The 15,490-nt window shown below is 40.6% G+C and overlaps 1 protein-coding gene across 1 annotated transcript in view; it reads right to left on the bottom strand.

The window, feature by feature from the left end:
• The window catches only part of dcc (DCC netrin 1 receptor), a 397,984-nt gene that overhangs the window by 170,862 nt on the left and 211,632 nt on the right, over positions 1-15,490 (bottom strand). Inside the window, exon 8 of the mRNA XM_049603936.1 lies at positions 5,887-6,046. Within this exon, the coding sequence (XP_049459893.1) occupies positions 5,887-6,046 (160 nt within the window). The remainder of the gene's footprint in view (positions 1-5,886; positions 6,047-15,490) is intronic.

Here is a 15,490-nt window from a genome sequence, read left to right as displayed (position 1 = left end):
TGCTCACCTCCAGAGGTACCTCCAGACACACCCACTGGTGCTATCAGCCAGTGGGATGGCTCGATCAGCTGAGCCCAGGTAGACTGGCTCCTACATTATGCCACTCCTGGCAGTATGGCCATCCTACAGGATCCTATGGAGCCTCCACGCCCAAAACAACGTTGGAGCGTTACGGCATTCATCCACGGTCCCATGAGTTGGCAAAAGCAACTGGGGGTTATGTTCCGTTTCATTATTCCTTATTTGGAACCTTTGAGCCGGGTTGATTAATTGTTTTGAAACTGAACTGAGTCAGAACAAACAGTCGATTTTCTTTACCTCCTTGTTTGCGGGAAAACCTGGGGAGGAGTTTTCTTTTGTTTTGCGAACTGTGTGGATTGAACTGAATTGAACTGTGATATGTTATTTGGAAATCTTGGAGTGGAGTTTTTTGGTTGAACTGGATTGAACTGACTGAACGGAACGGAACGGATGGTGCTGCCATCATTAGTCATTAGTCATACTTCTTCTGTTATTATACACATATGATTATTGTCACACATGTATACTGCCAGGTATTAATACATACTTTCAACATATTGTACCGCAGTAACCAGAACTATAACTATAATATTATTACTTCCATTAATGTTGTTGTAAGATACTGTCATTACCTGCATCTCTCTCTCTCGCTCTCTCTCTCTCTCTCTCTCTCTCTCCCTGTGTCATATGGATTACTGTTAATTTATCATGTTGATCTGTTCTGTACGACATCTATTGCACGTCTGTCCGTCCTGGAAGAGGGATCCCTCCTCAGTTGCTCTTCCTGAGGTTTCTACCGTTTTTTTCCCCCCGTTAAAGGGGTTTTTTTGGGGAGTTTTTCCTTATCCGCTGCGAGGGTCTTAAGGACAGAGGGATGTCGTATGCTGTAAAGCCCTGTGAGGCAAATTGTGATTTGTGATATTGGGCTTTATAAATAAAATTGATTGATTGAAATTGATTGATTTCTTTTCTTTGGTGAAAAAAATATATACTTTCTTGAAACTGATTACAGCTGAATTTGTATTTTTGAAAATTGAGTATAATTCTTTTGTTCTACAGAAACCAGGTAAAAACAATTTAATTTTGGTGTTAAGGGATCTGTTTATGGGTTTTATGGTTTCTTTGTGGGGTTTGAATGAGTAAAAGAAAAATATTTGTTTCATGTGTCAAACCGCTACAAAAGACATAGGCCTATTTTGTTTGTTGAAGACAAGAAGAAGATATTGAATTTGTTTACATTTTGTGCTGCTGAACCACCGATAAGCATTTTAGATACTATTTAAATAAAAAACAAACCTTATGGGACAACTTGGATGCATTCTTTTTTTTCCCTTCTTAATGCAAAGTATCGTATGAGACTCGGTGTCGGACTCGGTTTCAAAATAAAGGACTTGGTATTGGATCGGATGCAAAAATAATGTGATCGGGACATCCCTAATACACACGCACACACACACACACACACACACACACACATATATATATATGTATATATCCTTGAACACATCTTGAAAATGCAAAGCTGATTTTGAGCCACTTTGATATCAGCTGTGTCAATGTATCTACAAAACCCTGGATTATGTTCAGTGACAAAATGTTTAGCCATTCAAGTGCTAGATGGTCGATCCACCATTTTGGTCCGGGCTGAAATGCCATTGAAGGACATTCATGTTCCCCTCAGAATGAAGAGTAATAACTTTTAACCTTTAACTTTTCCTTGAAGATCACCATCTGGACAAATCTTAAATACATTCAAGGCTTTGACTACATTTTTGTCCAGAACTTATTTTCATCTAATAAGCTAAAAAGATGAAGAATATGGTAAACGTTATACCTGCTTAAAATTGGGGACTGCCCATTGTTCCAGTGACTCATATTTCCAAAACCCCAATAGTCCAGAAAAATATCCCAGTAGACCGAAAGTCCATTTGTCAGTTAGCTCCACAAACAAACGCACATTGCTCCAAAGGGCTGTGTCCCGAAGTACATGGCTAATTATCAAGCAAAATGAAATCACTGGACTCTGACCGGCTTGTGCTTGTTGGCTTTGTTGGCCTGGAAGGGTTAGGTTAGGCATGGAAAATGAGATCGGTTAGGGTTAGGATAAAAATATGAGGGTAAGCCAATCAGAGGCAGAGTTGGGTGGGTCATGTCTTCACATTAGTAGGAAGATCTGATGATGTCATTTTGCATAATAATTAGCCATGTGACTCTGTTTGGAGGAGGCTTAGGGTTAGCACCTTCAGTGCAACGCACATTTGTTTGGTCAGACAATGACCTTTTAGTCAAATGGGACATCTTTTGGAGGATTTGGACATTCAGAATTATGAGCTGTTGGAACAATGGTATGGCACATTAAGTCATCATGTTAGCACTGTAATTGTGAGCATGTTAGCATCACAGACTGTAAAAATAATGGACACAGCTACCATGCCATCACCCATTGGTTTGTGGACTCTGTTTTGAAGCCCAGAGTTCAGCATTTTAGTTATCTCCATCTTATTTTTTTTTTTTTTTTTTTAGCCAGAAATGATATCTAGGTGAGTGGCTGGAGCTGTGGAGGAGCCAGGGCTGGATGTGACTGAGAGCACTATCAGCAATCAGCCTGTTACTCAAAGTGGCCCACCCTTAATTATGGTTAACTTGAAGCCTGAATAAAATGTAAATGTGAATTATATAAAAAAATCATCCCCTGTACAGCTGTTATAAAGGGGGAAATTAACTACAAAGACCAAAATTGTTTTTAACATGTGAATTTCTGTTGTAACTTTTGGCATTTCAACATGAGCATGGTTAGCATGCTGACATTAGTATTTAGCTCAAAGCAATGCTGTCACAGAGCTGCTAGCATGGCTGTAGACTCTTAGTCTTGTTTTACATCCAGGGCCAATGTTTTTAAATGTCTTGTTTTTATATAATTTATGAATGGCAACTACAGTATGGTTAAGGTTAGGGAAAGATTGTGGTTACAAAAAAAGTTAGTTGTTACAGGATGCTACTTGCCCATCCAACATCTCAACCTCAACACACTTTACTTTTTACAGGCATACAGGACACACTACTTCCTGCACTGGCACTGGCTGTAAATTGCAAGGTGTAAATCTGTCAAATACTGGCGTAATTCTGGGGGTACTGCTCTCCAGTAGATAACAAAGAGACCAGCTCAGACCCAGCATCAGAGGGCTCTGGAGTCTTGGTCTGCTGAGATGAATTTTGTCTTCTGTCATAAAATCTGGAGACTGCGGCTGAGGCAAACCAACAGCTGGTCCAGTTTTCATCATCAAATATGTTTAAACTATTCTACTGTCAGGCTGAAGCCAACATGTACACATGTGCAGCACCTGTGTACCTTTGTGGAGTGACAACATTTATTTAGGGGAACATGTGTTGTAATTTTACTGCTAACTGGGTCCAGAGTGCCAAAATCTAGTGTGGTTCATATGAACTTTATCAAAAAGGCTGCTGTACAACGTAAACAATAAGGTCATCTGCCATTGCTGTTCCTGTATATGGCAATGTAGCTGTTGCCGTGTGTGACATTGCTTTTTGTAATTGGCTGACCCTGTTTTATCACAGGGGAAGATCAGAGAAAATCAACCTTAAAGTGAAAAAAAATACAAGCCAACCTTGCATATGTTCTGCTCCATCCATCAAATGCTTTTAAATGCAAAACTCTAAATTGTTTCAAATTGCATGAGGTGGATTTTTTTTGGTTTTCCACAAAAACAGGCCTAGACTAGGTAAAGTACCACTGACATGTAAAATGGTGGCATCTATGAGTATGCTAACATACTGTGAAAATAATAATAAGCAGTATGACATGCCTAGCTACGACATGTAGGGACTCTGCCTAAAGCCTCTAAATAGGGAGTCAAAACTCATCTTTTTGTCCATCTAATTCTTTCTGCTTCCCTTCTTTTTCCATTTTTCTCTCTTGATCTCTCTCGCTATTTCTCTATTTTATTTTCAATATATTTCCTGGAAGTCATTACAACTGACAAAAAAAATTCATCCTCACTCTCCCTGCCTGCCATCTCCTTTCCCCTGTAATCTTTCATTGTTTTCCCTCTAAGTCTCTCTCCCTACCTCCCTCCTCTCTCGTTTTCTGCAAGTTATTAGTGCTGAAAAATCTCTGTATTTTTCTCTAAGTCATTAGAACTGACAAAACCTCTGCCTCTGTTCCTTCTGTAAGTCATTAGGACTGACAGAATCTCTCTGTCGAATCGTTTCATGATGAAACTTCAGTGGCTCTTTTGTCCAGCGTACCGTTCACAGCCCTAAAATACTGCAGGCCGGTTAGTCCCTGAGGTAACAAAGCTTAAAAGCCTGGGTGTGGAAGCCTTCAGCTGGAGCCCTGACTGTCAGAGGTTACCATTTAACATCAGCAGGGGACTCACCAATATGTCACCCAGAGCTTTTTCTACTAAATGTTCAGAGCTGCTGTGTGCAGCAGAGCTGTGATCAAAGGAAAGAAGTGTTGTCTTGAACATGCTGTTAGTATGTCCTTTGCGCCTTTAAAAGTCAACAACATGGAGCTTCCTGTTATAAGGTATTGTGGTTCACAAACCTTCGAGTCTATCCTATGCTGATGGTAAGACTCTATGGATGGCCTGGTCCAGACAGAAATATCTCAGTAACCATTGTTTAGATTGTCATGACATTTTTTTTCCAGACATTCATGGTCCCCAGATGATAGATCATAAAGCCTTTGGTGCTCCGCTGACTTTTCCTTAAGATCCACCATAAGGCTCAAATTTGTGGTTTCCAGTGAAATGTCAGCACAAGTGAATATAGATTTGGTATACAAATTCATGTCCTCAGGATGCAGCCCATCACAGAGGAAATGTTGGCATTGTATGTTTCTATGAACCATGTTACATTGGTATGTTTCATATATATCATATCAACATTTCTGAAGTGACATAGTTTGTGAGCTGACTTTGTCATCTGGAGGTGAAGGGGATGGTGGATGGCTTGTCACCTAGCTGAGATGCTAGCCAAGCCGGAGACCAGTGTATGAGACCAATAAATAACAAAACCGGATGTGATTTGGTGGTTCACTGCTGTTTTTTCAGTGGCTTTTTTTTTGTAGCAACACTGTTTTGTTTTTGGGTTTTTTTAAATCGAGACTTTTTTTTTTCCCCAGCAGGGACTGCACTCCCAAAACTGGGTATTTCAAGCCAAAAGAAATCTTTACCCTAAACATAACTAGTGTTTTTTTGTGCCTTAACCTAACCACACAATAACCACAGTGTTCTTGAAATGGAAAGTTTCAATGCATCTGCTACACAATCTCAGTGCCCACTGACTATCAGTCTGACAACGATAAAGGAGCAAGGGCCAGTATTTCTGCCTCTGTAGGCAGGGGATATCTAATATACATCCCCAGTTTACCTGCCGTTTAAACATGATTGGTCAATACTAGTTAGCCAACAAATGAGAATACCAATACAGAAATCTTCCGTGGTCTATAGATGCTGCATACATGCGCATATTCTGTTTATAGAGCTACATAATAATGTGTAAATGTAACATTTCCATTTATAGAAATGTACAATGCCAACATTTTTTTGGGCGAGTAAGTTGTAGGATGAATGATGATAACTTTGGTGGTCCTCTGGCTTTTGATCTAGTACAATCATAAGGTCAAAACTTAAATTTGCCTAACACTTTGGCCTATATCCTAATACCTGTACAACAAATTTATCATTTTTATAGAAAAATGCAAACATTCAAAAAAAAAAAGTCTGAAAAAGTAAAATGGCTGTGGGCTGTCCCAACCTCTAGGTTGGACATCACTGCCTTAAAGTTAGAATCCATGTCTGACCAAACAGAGACATAACAAAAAAAATATTCACATCTTACCTCTCGACTCCGTCCTGGGAATAATAAATACCATAGGTCTGCACGGCTCCTCCAGTCTCCTCTGGGGGGCGCCAGCTGAGTCGGACAAAACGGCTGGACACTAGGACAGGGACCAGGTCGCGGGGGGCAGAGGGGAGGGCAACGCCTGGGCTGGGGGACACTGGTGGGGGATCAGAGGAGGAGGAGTAAGTCAAGGGGGTGCCAGAAGGAGCAGGAGGAGGGCGAGGAGAAGGAGCAGGTGTGTGGGCGGGCCTATACTGAGTGGGTGTGGCCTCTGTTAACAGTTCATCCAAGGGAGAAGGAAGGAGGGAGGAAGGGAGGAGAAGCAGGGACAAGGATGGGGGAGGTGGAGGGGAGGTGCAGGAGGCAGCGCAAAGAAAAAACAAAAGGAGCAGATGACAAATGAGATGAGCAGATAAGGAACGGAAAAAGACGTGGAAGAGACAAGAAGGAAGAAAAGGAGGAAGAAGAGCGGTAAAGAAGATCACAGGCAAGAAGAAAAAAGCGGCAGAGCATCTGAAGACTCTAGTCATCAATCAATAGATATCAATTATCTGAACATAAAGACTACTTCCTCCTCTCACATTAAATCAAAGCTTAGAATAATGTGACCATCTGATTAATGACTGACAGCTCAGCCTTGCTGGATTAATTTAAACATTCAAGTAGATGTGCTTAAAAATTAGGATATTGTTCCTTAGAGAGATTGATGGATGGGGTTTTGGAATAAGTACTTTATAGTGGAGTTATATAAACTCACATAACACGTGTTCTATTCACCATCCTGAGGTAGAACATGAGCGACTAATGAATACATTACAGGACAAACATGAGAGACACATAGGCTACAAATCCTGAGTCTTTGAACCAATGTTATGCTGTAGTCTGTATTTGGATTTGAGTAATGACATCTGATAAGGGGTACTTACAAGACTAGATGGTAAAGTGCTGTAGCTAGCAAGCTAATTGCTAACACACTAGTTAGCCGGAAATGTGCTAGTACTCATCAGGCTTAGTCACAGCTCTCTAAGCTTCAGTCGATTTTCTCTATCCCTCACCTTTTACTACTCCAAGACATTGTGTTCTCAGGGTTATAGATAATTTCTAGAATTTCTAGGACCCAGATACTTTGAGTTTTCGATCAGTGCATGGTAATCAATGTCCAAATCAGTATTTGAATGCTCCATCTTTCTATAGCATTATCCAAAAAATCTAACTTTTAAACTTACTGATTGGTCTAGTTTTGTGACTTCAGCTGTTTGACCACCTGTGACGGGCTTACAGATACACTAGCAAAATCTGAAAAAAAAATGCCTGGAATAGTTTCAGATTTACAAAGATGACCCCCTCAAAAAGTCAAGTGCCAGATATATCAAAGTAAACTGGCATATCACAAATCTATAACCAGCTAGGCAAATCACCTGAAAACTGTAAGTAACAGCTTAACCGTTTTGCAAAGAATTCTTTTTTTCATGCTATAATGGCTAATTTTAATGCAACCTACATACTAACAAAGTAGCTAATTTCAATGCTACAAAAAAAAAAAGATGTTTCCAAAAATGTCTTCTTATTGCAAACTCCCAACCACCTTGAAGTTCTGATTAACTTCATATTTCTTAATGAAGCTTTGATGCCTCAGGATAGGTATTCAGGACAGCCCTAATAATTTCATTCAATTAAGATTATTCAAGTGGGATGAAAAGTTCTCTGAGCTGGCAAGCTTGCTTACTATTAGTTGAAATAATATATCCATGATTCGCAAAGAAAGCTCTCAGTTAGCAAAGTCATGAGCCTGGTCACCACTGGAATAATAAGGTCTAACAGCTTATTTCAAAGACCTATTTTTATCATCAGTAACATTCAAACCCTTCCTCTTTATTGGAGCAGTTTATACCCCAATACAGGAGATTAAATAAAGGTAAATGGTGCGACACAGCTAACAAGCTATGGTAGCTCCCTTTATTGTGGACAGGTCGGCACTGTCAGCACAGTCCCTGGTAAATCGGTGTATGTGTTGATTTTGCTGCAAATTTTTACCATTTTAGATGTGTGGTGTGACCAGGCCTTTACTGTAAACAGGTAATCAGAATCAGTGGAGAAGTTTGCTGTCACTAGTGTTAGCTTGGCTGCCCCTGTCACTGACCATGCTCTTGCACACTGCATATGCCCCTCAAGGGTCTCCCGATGGGCTCCACTTATTTTTCCTTTCCAGAGGGATAACCTTTCGACTCTTTGGGTGGATCTTTTTCACAGGAATGTGACCATAATGTGCAAATTCCATTTTAACCTGTATTAACATGTGTTGTTCCTTTTCAGGTTCCTCTCATTAACTGTTTGTATTTATAACTTCAAAAAGCAACTCACTATAATTCATATATAACCCACGTCATCATGAGCCAGGAGGCTGTGATCACGCGACTTATGCACTGCAGGCTGTCATTCATCATATGACGGAATCAAAATAGAGAGTCAGGTGAAATCCCTAAAGTGAGTGCTAAACTGGTCAAACAGACACAGGACTTTGATGCAGTTGACTGCTATTTTTGTCCCAGGTGAAACCAGAAATTATTTTTTAAATTATATATGTGCATAAGGTCATGTCATCACGCAATGTCATGCCTTCACATTACGTCAAGTTACCACGGACCATGATTCGTTTCCTTAACCTATCCTAACTGCTTGGTTGCTAATTCATAACATATATAAACTGTGCGCATAACTTTTCATAAAATATCATACTAATTGTTGCATGTGGATGTGTTGTCCTGATCTATAGGATATCAAGATCATCATGATGGGGTCACTGACACATCTTTAAACACATACACATACAATGTTTCATTTGTCTTAACTACATATCACATCTCCAAATTATACAAAATGTACACTAGCAGCTGCAGGTCAGAGTATCACAGAACAAGAATGTAGTGTTGTGTTTTGATCGGGGTGAACATGTTTTCCTGAATATGTTGATGTAGTATTTAAACACTGATGTAACAAAACAAGAATGAAAATGAAAACAAAAAAAATGACAATCTCCGACTGTTATGTGCTGGTTGATTAAAACTTACACCAGTTTTATGCCTGTTTATGTTGTATCAAAGTTTTGTTGTTGATCACCTTCTATAGTCAGGATCACGTGAAACTTGTTGATTTCAATCTTATTCTCAATTCAACCTTTTGATTTTGCTTCAATTCCAATATTTGAAAAAAAAATCAGGAACATTAATGATTTTAACAAAGAACAACTTATAACTTAAACTAATCACTTAACTAATATCTTGTATTCAAAAGGTTTAAAGGCATCAAGTTTGCTTCAAAGACTTCTTGTTTTTGAACTGCCTACCATGACAAGAAAAGGTCTTATAATCAATGTTCAAATTAACTATTGATAAAACATTGCTGTGATGCTCTACAGCTGCTGAATGGCATAAATACTCTCGCTTCTAGTGGTTTATTTTTTTGCCACAAGTTTTTTTTACTGAACAGTTCCTTGCTTCCTTCTTTTGCTCCTGCCTGTCTTCTTTGCTTCATTGAACCTCTTTCAGAACTGTTTTGATAGATGCAATTGACGGTGCATACAATCAATAAGAGCAGAGTTTTGAAGAGCCTCATGAGACCAGTTAAACAGTCAGAAAATTATGGGCCTTTCTTAATAGTGAGTGTGCCAAGTTTGAACTTGTGTTATTTGTATTTCTAACTTGGAGAGAGTCCAACCTTGCAAGAATGCAAAATTTGTATCTGGGACAACAACATTCATTATTAAACTACCAACAAACCTGAACAACTGAAACAGGGTTCCCAGTGTGTCTTCCAGCAGCATGCAGCTAAATCTGTACACCTGTTTCTGTCACTGTTAGGTGTGTTTAAGGCTAAAGACTAAACTTAATATCTTAAGTTTAAATTTATTTCCTTTATTAATCCCCCTGATGGGAAATTCAATGTTTTCACTCTTGCTTGTCAATTACACACATGCACAGGAACAGGACCTATACATGCACAAATTGGAGGGATGACAGTGTGAGGGGGCTGCCCTTGGTGAGGCGCCCCAAGCGGTCGGGGGGTTCGGTGCCTTCCTCAGGGGCACCTCAGCAGTGCCCAGGAGGTGAACTGGCACCTCTCCAGCCACCAGTCCACGCTCCATATTTTGGTCCGGACGGGGACTCAAACAGGCGACCCTCCGGTTCCCAACCCAAGTCCCTATGGACTGAGCTACTGCCGCCTCTTCTTACACACACTGCCTCATGTCATTGCCATGTATTTGTTTTCACTGAAATGTGGTAAGATCTAGAAATATAAGCAGCCAAAAGTACACAGATGTAGCTCAGTGTTTCCCCTATATGCAACTAGCCACTGCTGAAATATGACCACCGCTGCTGTTTCATTTTTTATTTATTTACATGACGGCATGTCATTTCTGTATCTACGTAGTCGTGCATTTACAATTTTCCTCTGCTCTCTGTATCGCGCATGGCACAGTTTCGCCGCGATGCACGCATACACGCACACACACACACACACACACAGGTGAGCACACTAGAGCGTGGCTCTTGATTTGTTATCCGACCAACCTCATCAAGATAAGCAATAGGTGGCACTAATTATCCAGTCAGTTGCAGTTATACCACTGCAGAACAACAGAGTGGAACAAAGGAAAGCAATGGCTGTATAATAATGGAGAACATACTGGGCCATGGAAATACAGAGTTTTGACCATACATTATCATTTATTTGCTGAATCAGTTTCTTTTGCACTTACTTGTCACTTATCAGTCATTTATCAACAGTCCCATTCTCCCCCCACGTAAAAACTTCAATAATATCCTCAAAAAAGGTGTCCAGCAAAAAAACAAAAAACAAAACAAAACAAAACAAACAAACAAAAAAAAAACTCCAGGCAGTTGAACTGTTCTTGGCTGAACAAGGATTCTGGATTGTGACAGTAGCACTTGGTTGTGATTGACTACAGTTCAGAAGTCCACAAGAACACAAGTGCTGAAAAGAACAACTTGAAAATGGCCTGGAGTTCCCTGAGAGAGTGTGTGTGTGATCAGCAGTGTTACAGCAGTACTTGCTTTTAAGTTGCCACCAATTATACTGCTGTAGAGAGCAGTCCTCGAGGCAGAACACAGCAATAATAAATGTACCACACACACATACAGGAAAATACCACAGCTCATAAGTTTTCTTACGTTTTAGTGTGGAGTCAATGATGGGAGGGGATTATGGGAACATATCATCTTTCAAGAAAACATAACGAGTCCCAACTGAAAACTGATTATCTAAAACCCAAGTGACGCCATCAACTGTCCTCACAACTCTCCTCTGCTCTGCTCTCCTCTCCTCTCCTCTCCCCTCCATCATAAGCTGAGAGAAATCCAATCTATCCCCGGGGTCAAAGGTCATAACTCTCCATTGAGTCTTTAAATGCTTTTGTCTGTCTGTACATGTCAATAAAGCTTAACTGAACACACACACACACACACACACACACACATTTCACACTTTATGATGTGATGTGATGAAAAGAAAGATAAAGAGGAGAAAGAGAGCGAGGAAGACAAAGAGGAGGAGATGGTGGCAAAAAGAAAGAGGAGTATGACATGGAGGAAGAAAAGACAAGGCTGATAAAACCAATATGGTGGGGAAAAAGGAGAAACAGGAAGAGATGGTGGAAGAAAAAGAACAGAAAGGTGAGGAAGTGGAGGAAGACACTCCTAGATGGAAATAGAGGAGTGTTAACACACCTCCTCTCGTCTCTGTGAGATGAGATTTTAGGGTGTGAAGGGCGGATTCGTTCCTGCTCGGTGACCCGGCCCAAGAACCGAGCCGGCGCTGAGCAGTAAAGCGTCATTCTCTGCCGAAAATAGACGGGTAGGCTAAATAATAGAGTCAGACACCACAGAAGAAGAGCTGGAAAACAATCTGAATAAGTGCTGAAAATAACACTGCAGCCCGCCAGACGACCGATGATACCTGCGTGCGTGCACACACGCGCGCACACACACAAAGCCTCCCTGTTTTTTCCATCATCCACCAAGCTGTTCTGCATTTATATTGTTTCTGCTGCCTGAATGATCTTTAGGGGAGTTTGGTTTCAGCTCTGAGGTTTCTACAAGAAATGGGTTTTTTTGTCTGTGTGTGTTATTAAAAAAAAAAAAAACTACATGAGAGAATTATAACTTTTACATAAATGGACAAAACACAGTGTATTACATTTCTACTGACGTTCAAAATATATACACAACATTATCTCTCGATTTGGGCACAAATACACACAGATGTATGTGCTTAAACACTTACTGTTTTATAAATCAATGTGCATCTGCCTCCTGACAAAACATTTATACACACACACTTTATTTAAAAGTTTGGAATCGGCTCGTTTATTGATGTTTGTTTTCTTTCCTTCAATAATGGCTACTTCAACAGAGATAAAACAGTATAATTCAGACAGCAAGTGTATTATTTACTTTTGAAATACTGTAGTTGTAGCCCCAAAGAATAATGAAGTGAATCAAACTTCCATTTAGTCATTAGAACTTGGATTTTGTTATTGTTTTCTCATCCAATAGGGCACAAGTTAGGGGTGGGCAATACCACAAAATTTGATTTTAATCCAATACCAAGTAGTACAGGGCCAGAGTCATTGATACTCATACTCATTCATCTTCTAACCGCTTCATCCTCTTGAGGGTCGCGGGGGGGCTGGAGCCTATCCCAGCTGGCATCGGGCGAGAGGCAGGGTACACCCTGGACAGGTCGCCAGACTATCGCAGGGCTGACACATAGAGACAAACAACCATTCACGCTCACATTCACACCTACGGACAATTTAGAGTCACCAATTAACCTATCTGCATGTTTTTGGACTGTGGGAGGAAGCCGGAGTGCCCGGAGAGAACCCACGCTGACACGGGGAGAACATGCAAACTCCGCACAGAAGGGCTCCCACGCCCGGGATCGAACCGGCAACCCTCTTGCTGTGAGGCGACAGTGCTAACCACCAGACCACCGTGCCGCCCCCAATACAAATTAATGAGGTGAAAAATCAACCTGCTTAGGTAACAGTAAGTGATGACCAATTACAGTTTGAAAATGTAACATTAACCAATGCAGAAAATCCGATTTGACTATAATGTTAATTTGACTAGGCTACTATATTCCTTGTCTGAGCCTCCCTGAACAGACTCTGCCAGTAAACTTTGGCTCTGTATCAGAGGTCTGGATGTTGAGGTGTGTCCTCCTCCTCCCCTCCTTTTCATTTGCAGCTCCAAGTTCTTTCTCATGTTTTTTTTTTTTTAATCTTTCATTAAGCCATCACTGCTATTGTCGAACAAAACCAGTCAGGCTCAGACATACTATCTGTAGAATGTCTGCGAACAGCTACTGTCATGTAAATGCACACATGGTTCTATTCCTAGTACAATCAAGCTTCCACATAAGCCCACAGTAGTAAACATAGTCGGAGTAAACATCGGATGGAACTAAAACTAAGAAGACACTGCTAGATCGCAAGTAAATTGACTGAGTGCAGACAACACAAAAGCAGTGGAGAAGCAAAGAGTGCATACACTAGATGTGTTCATGACAACGTTGTTTGCACAGACAGTTTTACTTTTGAAACAAAACTAGGTAGGACGTAGAAGAGAGAAACAAATCCCTTTTTAGGTATTGATCCTATTGACACTAGCATCGATCTTCAAAATGAAAATGTAGTATCGAGAGCATTGTTATTTTAAGATTGAGTCGCACACCCCTAGCAGAAGTGTCTCTTGATCATTGTTGTTCCTTCTCTAAGTCCCGCCCCTCTAACGTGGACTGGCCTATCATAGTGTATCATTGACCAGCTCTGACAAGGGTTCGACAGCTACACAGTTGTGCCTCATGGATGCTAATGCAATCCTTTCAGATTTTCCTCATTTTGTGGATTTCAAGCTAACTGATACTCGTTACCTGGAGAGGTTGGAAGGCGATAGATGTTTCTTTCCTGTTCCAAAACCAAAATCGAACCCTGGAAAGTGTAGGGTTAGCTACCTAGCTACTGAGAGTATAGCTTATTGAATGTATACATATAATGCTTTTGCTTTTTAATGATTAGAACAATAAATAAAGACCTACCCTGCTGTACAGGAACCAATGAAGGGAAGCAGGGAAACTCTGCCAAAATGCAACCAGCTGCATGTAATCGCAGTGTGTGCAGATGAACAGTGTTTCGTTTTACCTGGAGCTCCTTGCCTGTCCGCTGGTGGAGGTCCAGCTGCAGGCAGCACAGGGGAAAACCAAACATCGTTGGTTGAATATCAGCAAAGTTTCCCTTTATATTCTTTGTCTCCTATCTCAGTTGGCAGTGATGTGGTGGTTCATTTTTATGCTCTGATCTGTATGGGTTAGGGTTAGGGTTAGTATTAGTATAGTAGTAAGATATGTATATATCTTTAAAAGACATATTTTATATCCTTCTGTCTGCTTCTCTCTGAAATCACTTTTTTGTTTTTCTAAAAAAAAATTATATTTCCTTAGAGAGTGCAGTTAGTAACAGTGTAGGCTCCATGCTTACTCTGATAGCTAGACAGACCATCACAATGGGTAGGGGCTTAGTGAAGGGCCAACTGAACCACAACAGTGGGCTCTAAATACTGAGTTATCCTTTGGGCCTTCTGCAGTCTACTCAGTGGTTAGACTGAGTAGGTTAAAACTGTGATTTGTCAGTCCATGGTTTGTTCAGCTGATATTCCCTGATACAGCCTCAAACAGCGCTACTCCAAGACTAACCTTCTATTTCTATTGTGAAGTTTGAAGAAGAGCTCTGCTAAAGCAACACATTGCCTATCAACTGCAGCTTGTTATAGGCATTGATGTGCACTTGACACTGAAACAGGAACCTATTCCTACTCAAATCTGCACACATTTTGATGCTCAGCTTCCAGTTTCTTTCACCAATGATTGCTGATTTGTTCTAGTATTAAACTGTTGGCCAGAAAGATCTCTGTCTCTCTCTCTGTCCTTTCAGCTGTCAGTGTGGTTGAATCATTGTACGGCATTTTGTTCTCCATCTACAAAACAAAACCTTCATACAAAATAACATTTCTTTGTAAAGAGGACTTTCTACAACCTGAAAGCGTAAAAGACCAGTCACAAATATATAGCAATCCCCTCAGCCAAGTTTGGACCTATTAAGCTTTTGTAGCAGGCAATTCCAAGCCTGTAAATGCCAGGAGCTACTGCAGCTGCTAACTGCTTAATGTTGACACCTAGTGCCTTGGTTGACTGCTATGTTGCTGACAACTGCTGCTACTGACTGGTACTGCTGCTGCTTGCTTCTACAACAGTTTCCTATGACTACTGGCATTGATTTCTGCTACTACTGCTGCTAACTGCTGCTACTTTTGTTGCTTGACATTATGCTGTGCTCACACTACAAGTAACAGTGTGGCCAGCTACATTTTTGACAAGTTTCCATTGAAGTGTTGCTCAAGCGCTTGTTACATTGTCACAGGCTTGTGTGGATCCATTACTTGTCACAAAGCACATTTACCGAATGTAATCTGAAGTTTGTATCTTGTCAAAAAATAAGGTGTTTTTGCTGCTGCTCTCCCTGCTG

The sequence above is a fragment of the Epinephelus fuscoguttatus genome, linkage group LG18 (genome assembly GCF_011397635.1).
Source record: "Epinephelus fuscoguttatus linkage group LG18, E.fuscoguttatus.final_Chr_v1".
In the NCBI taxonomy this organism is placed as follows: Eukaryota; Metazoa; Chordata; class Actinopteri; order Perciformes; family Serranidae; genus Epinephelus; species Epinephelus fuscoguttatus.
The sequence above is the reverse complement of the archived record's forward strand: the minus strand, read 5'-3'. Positions and strand labels throughout refer to the sequence as shown.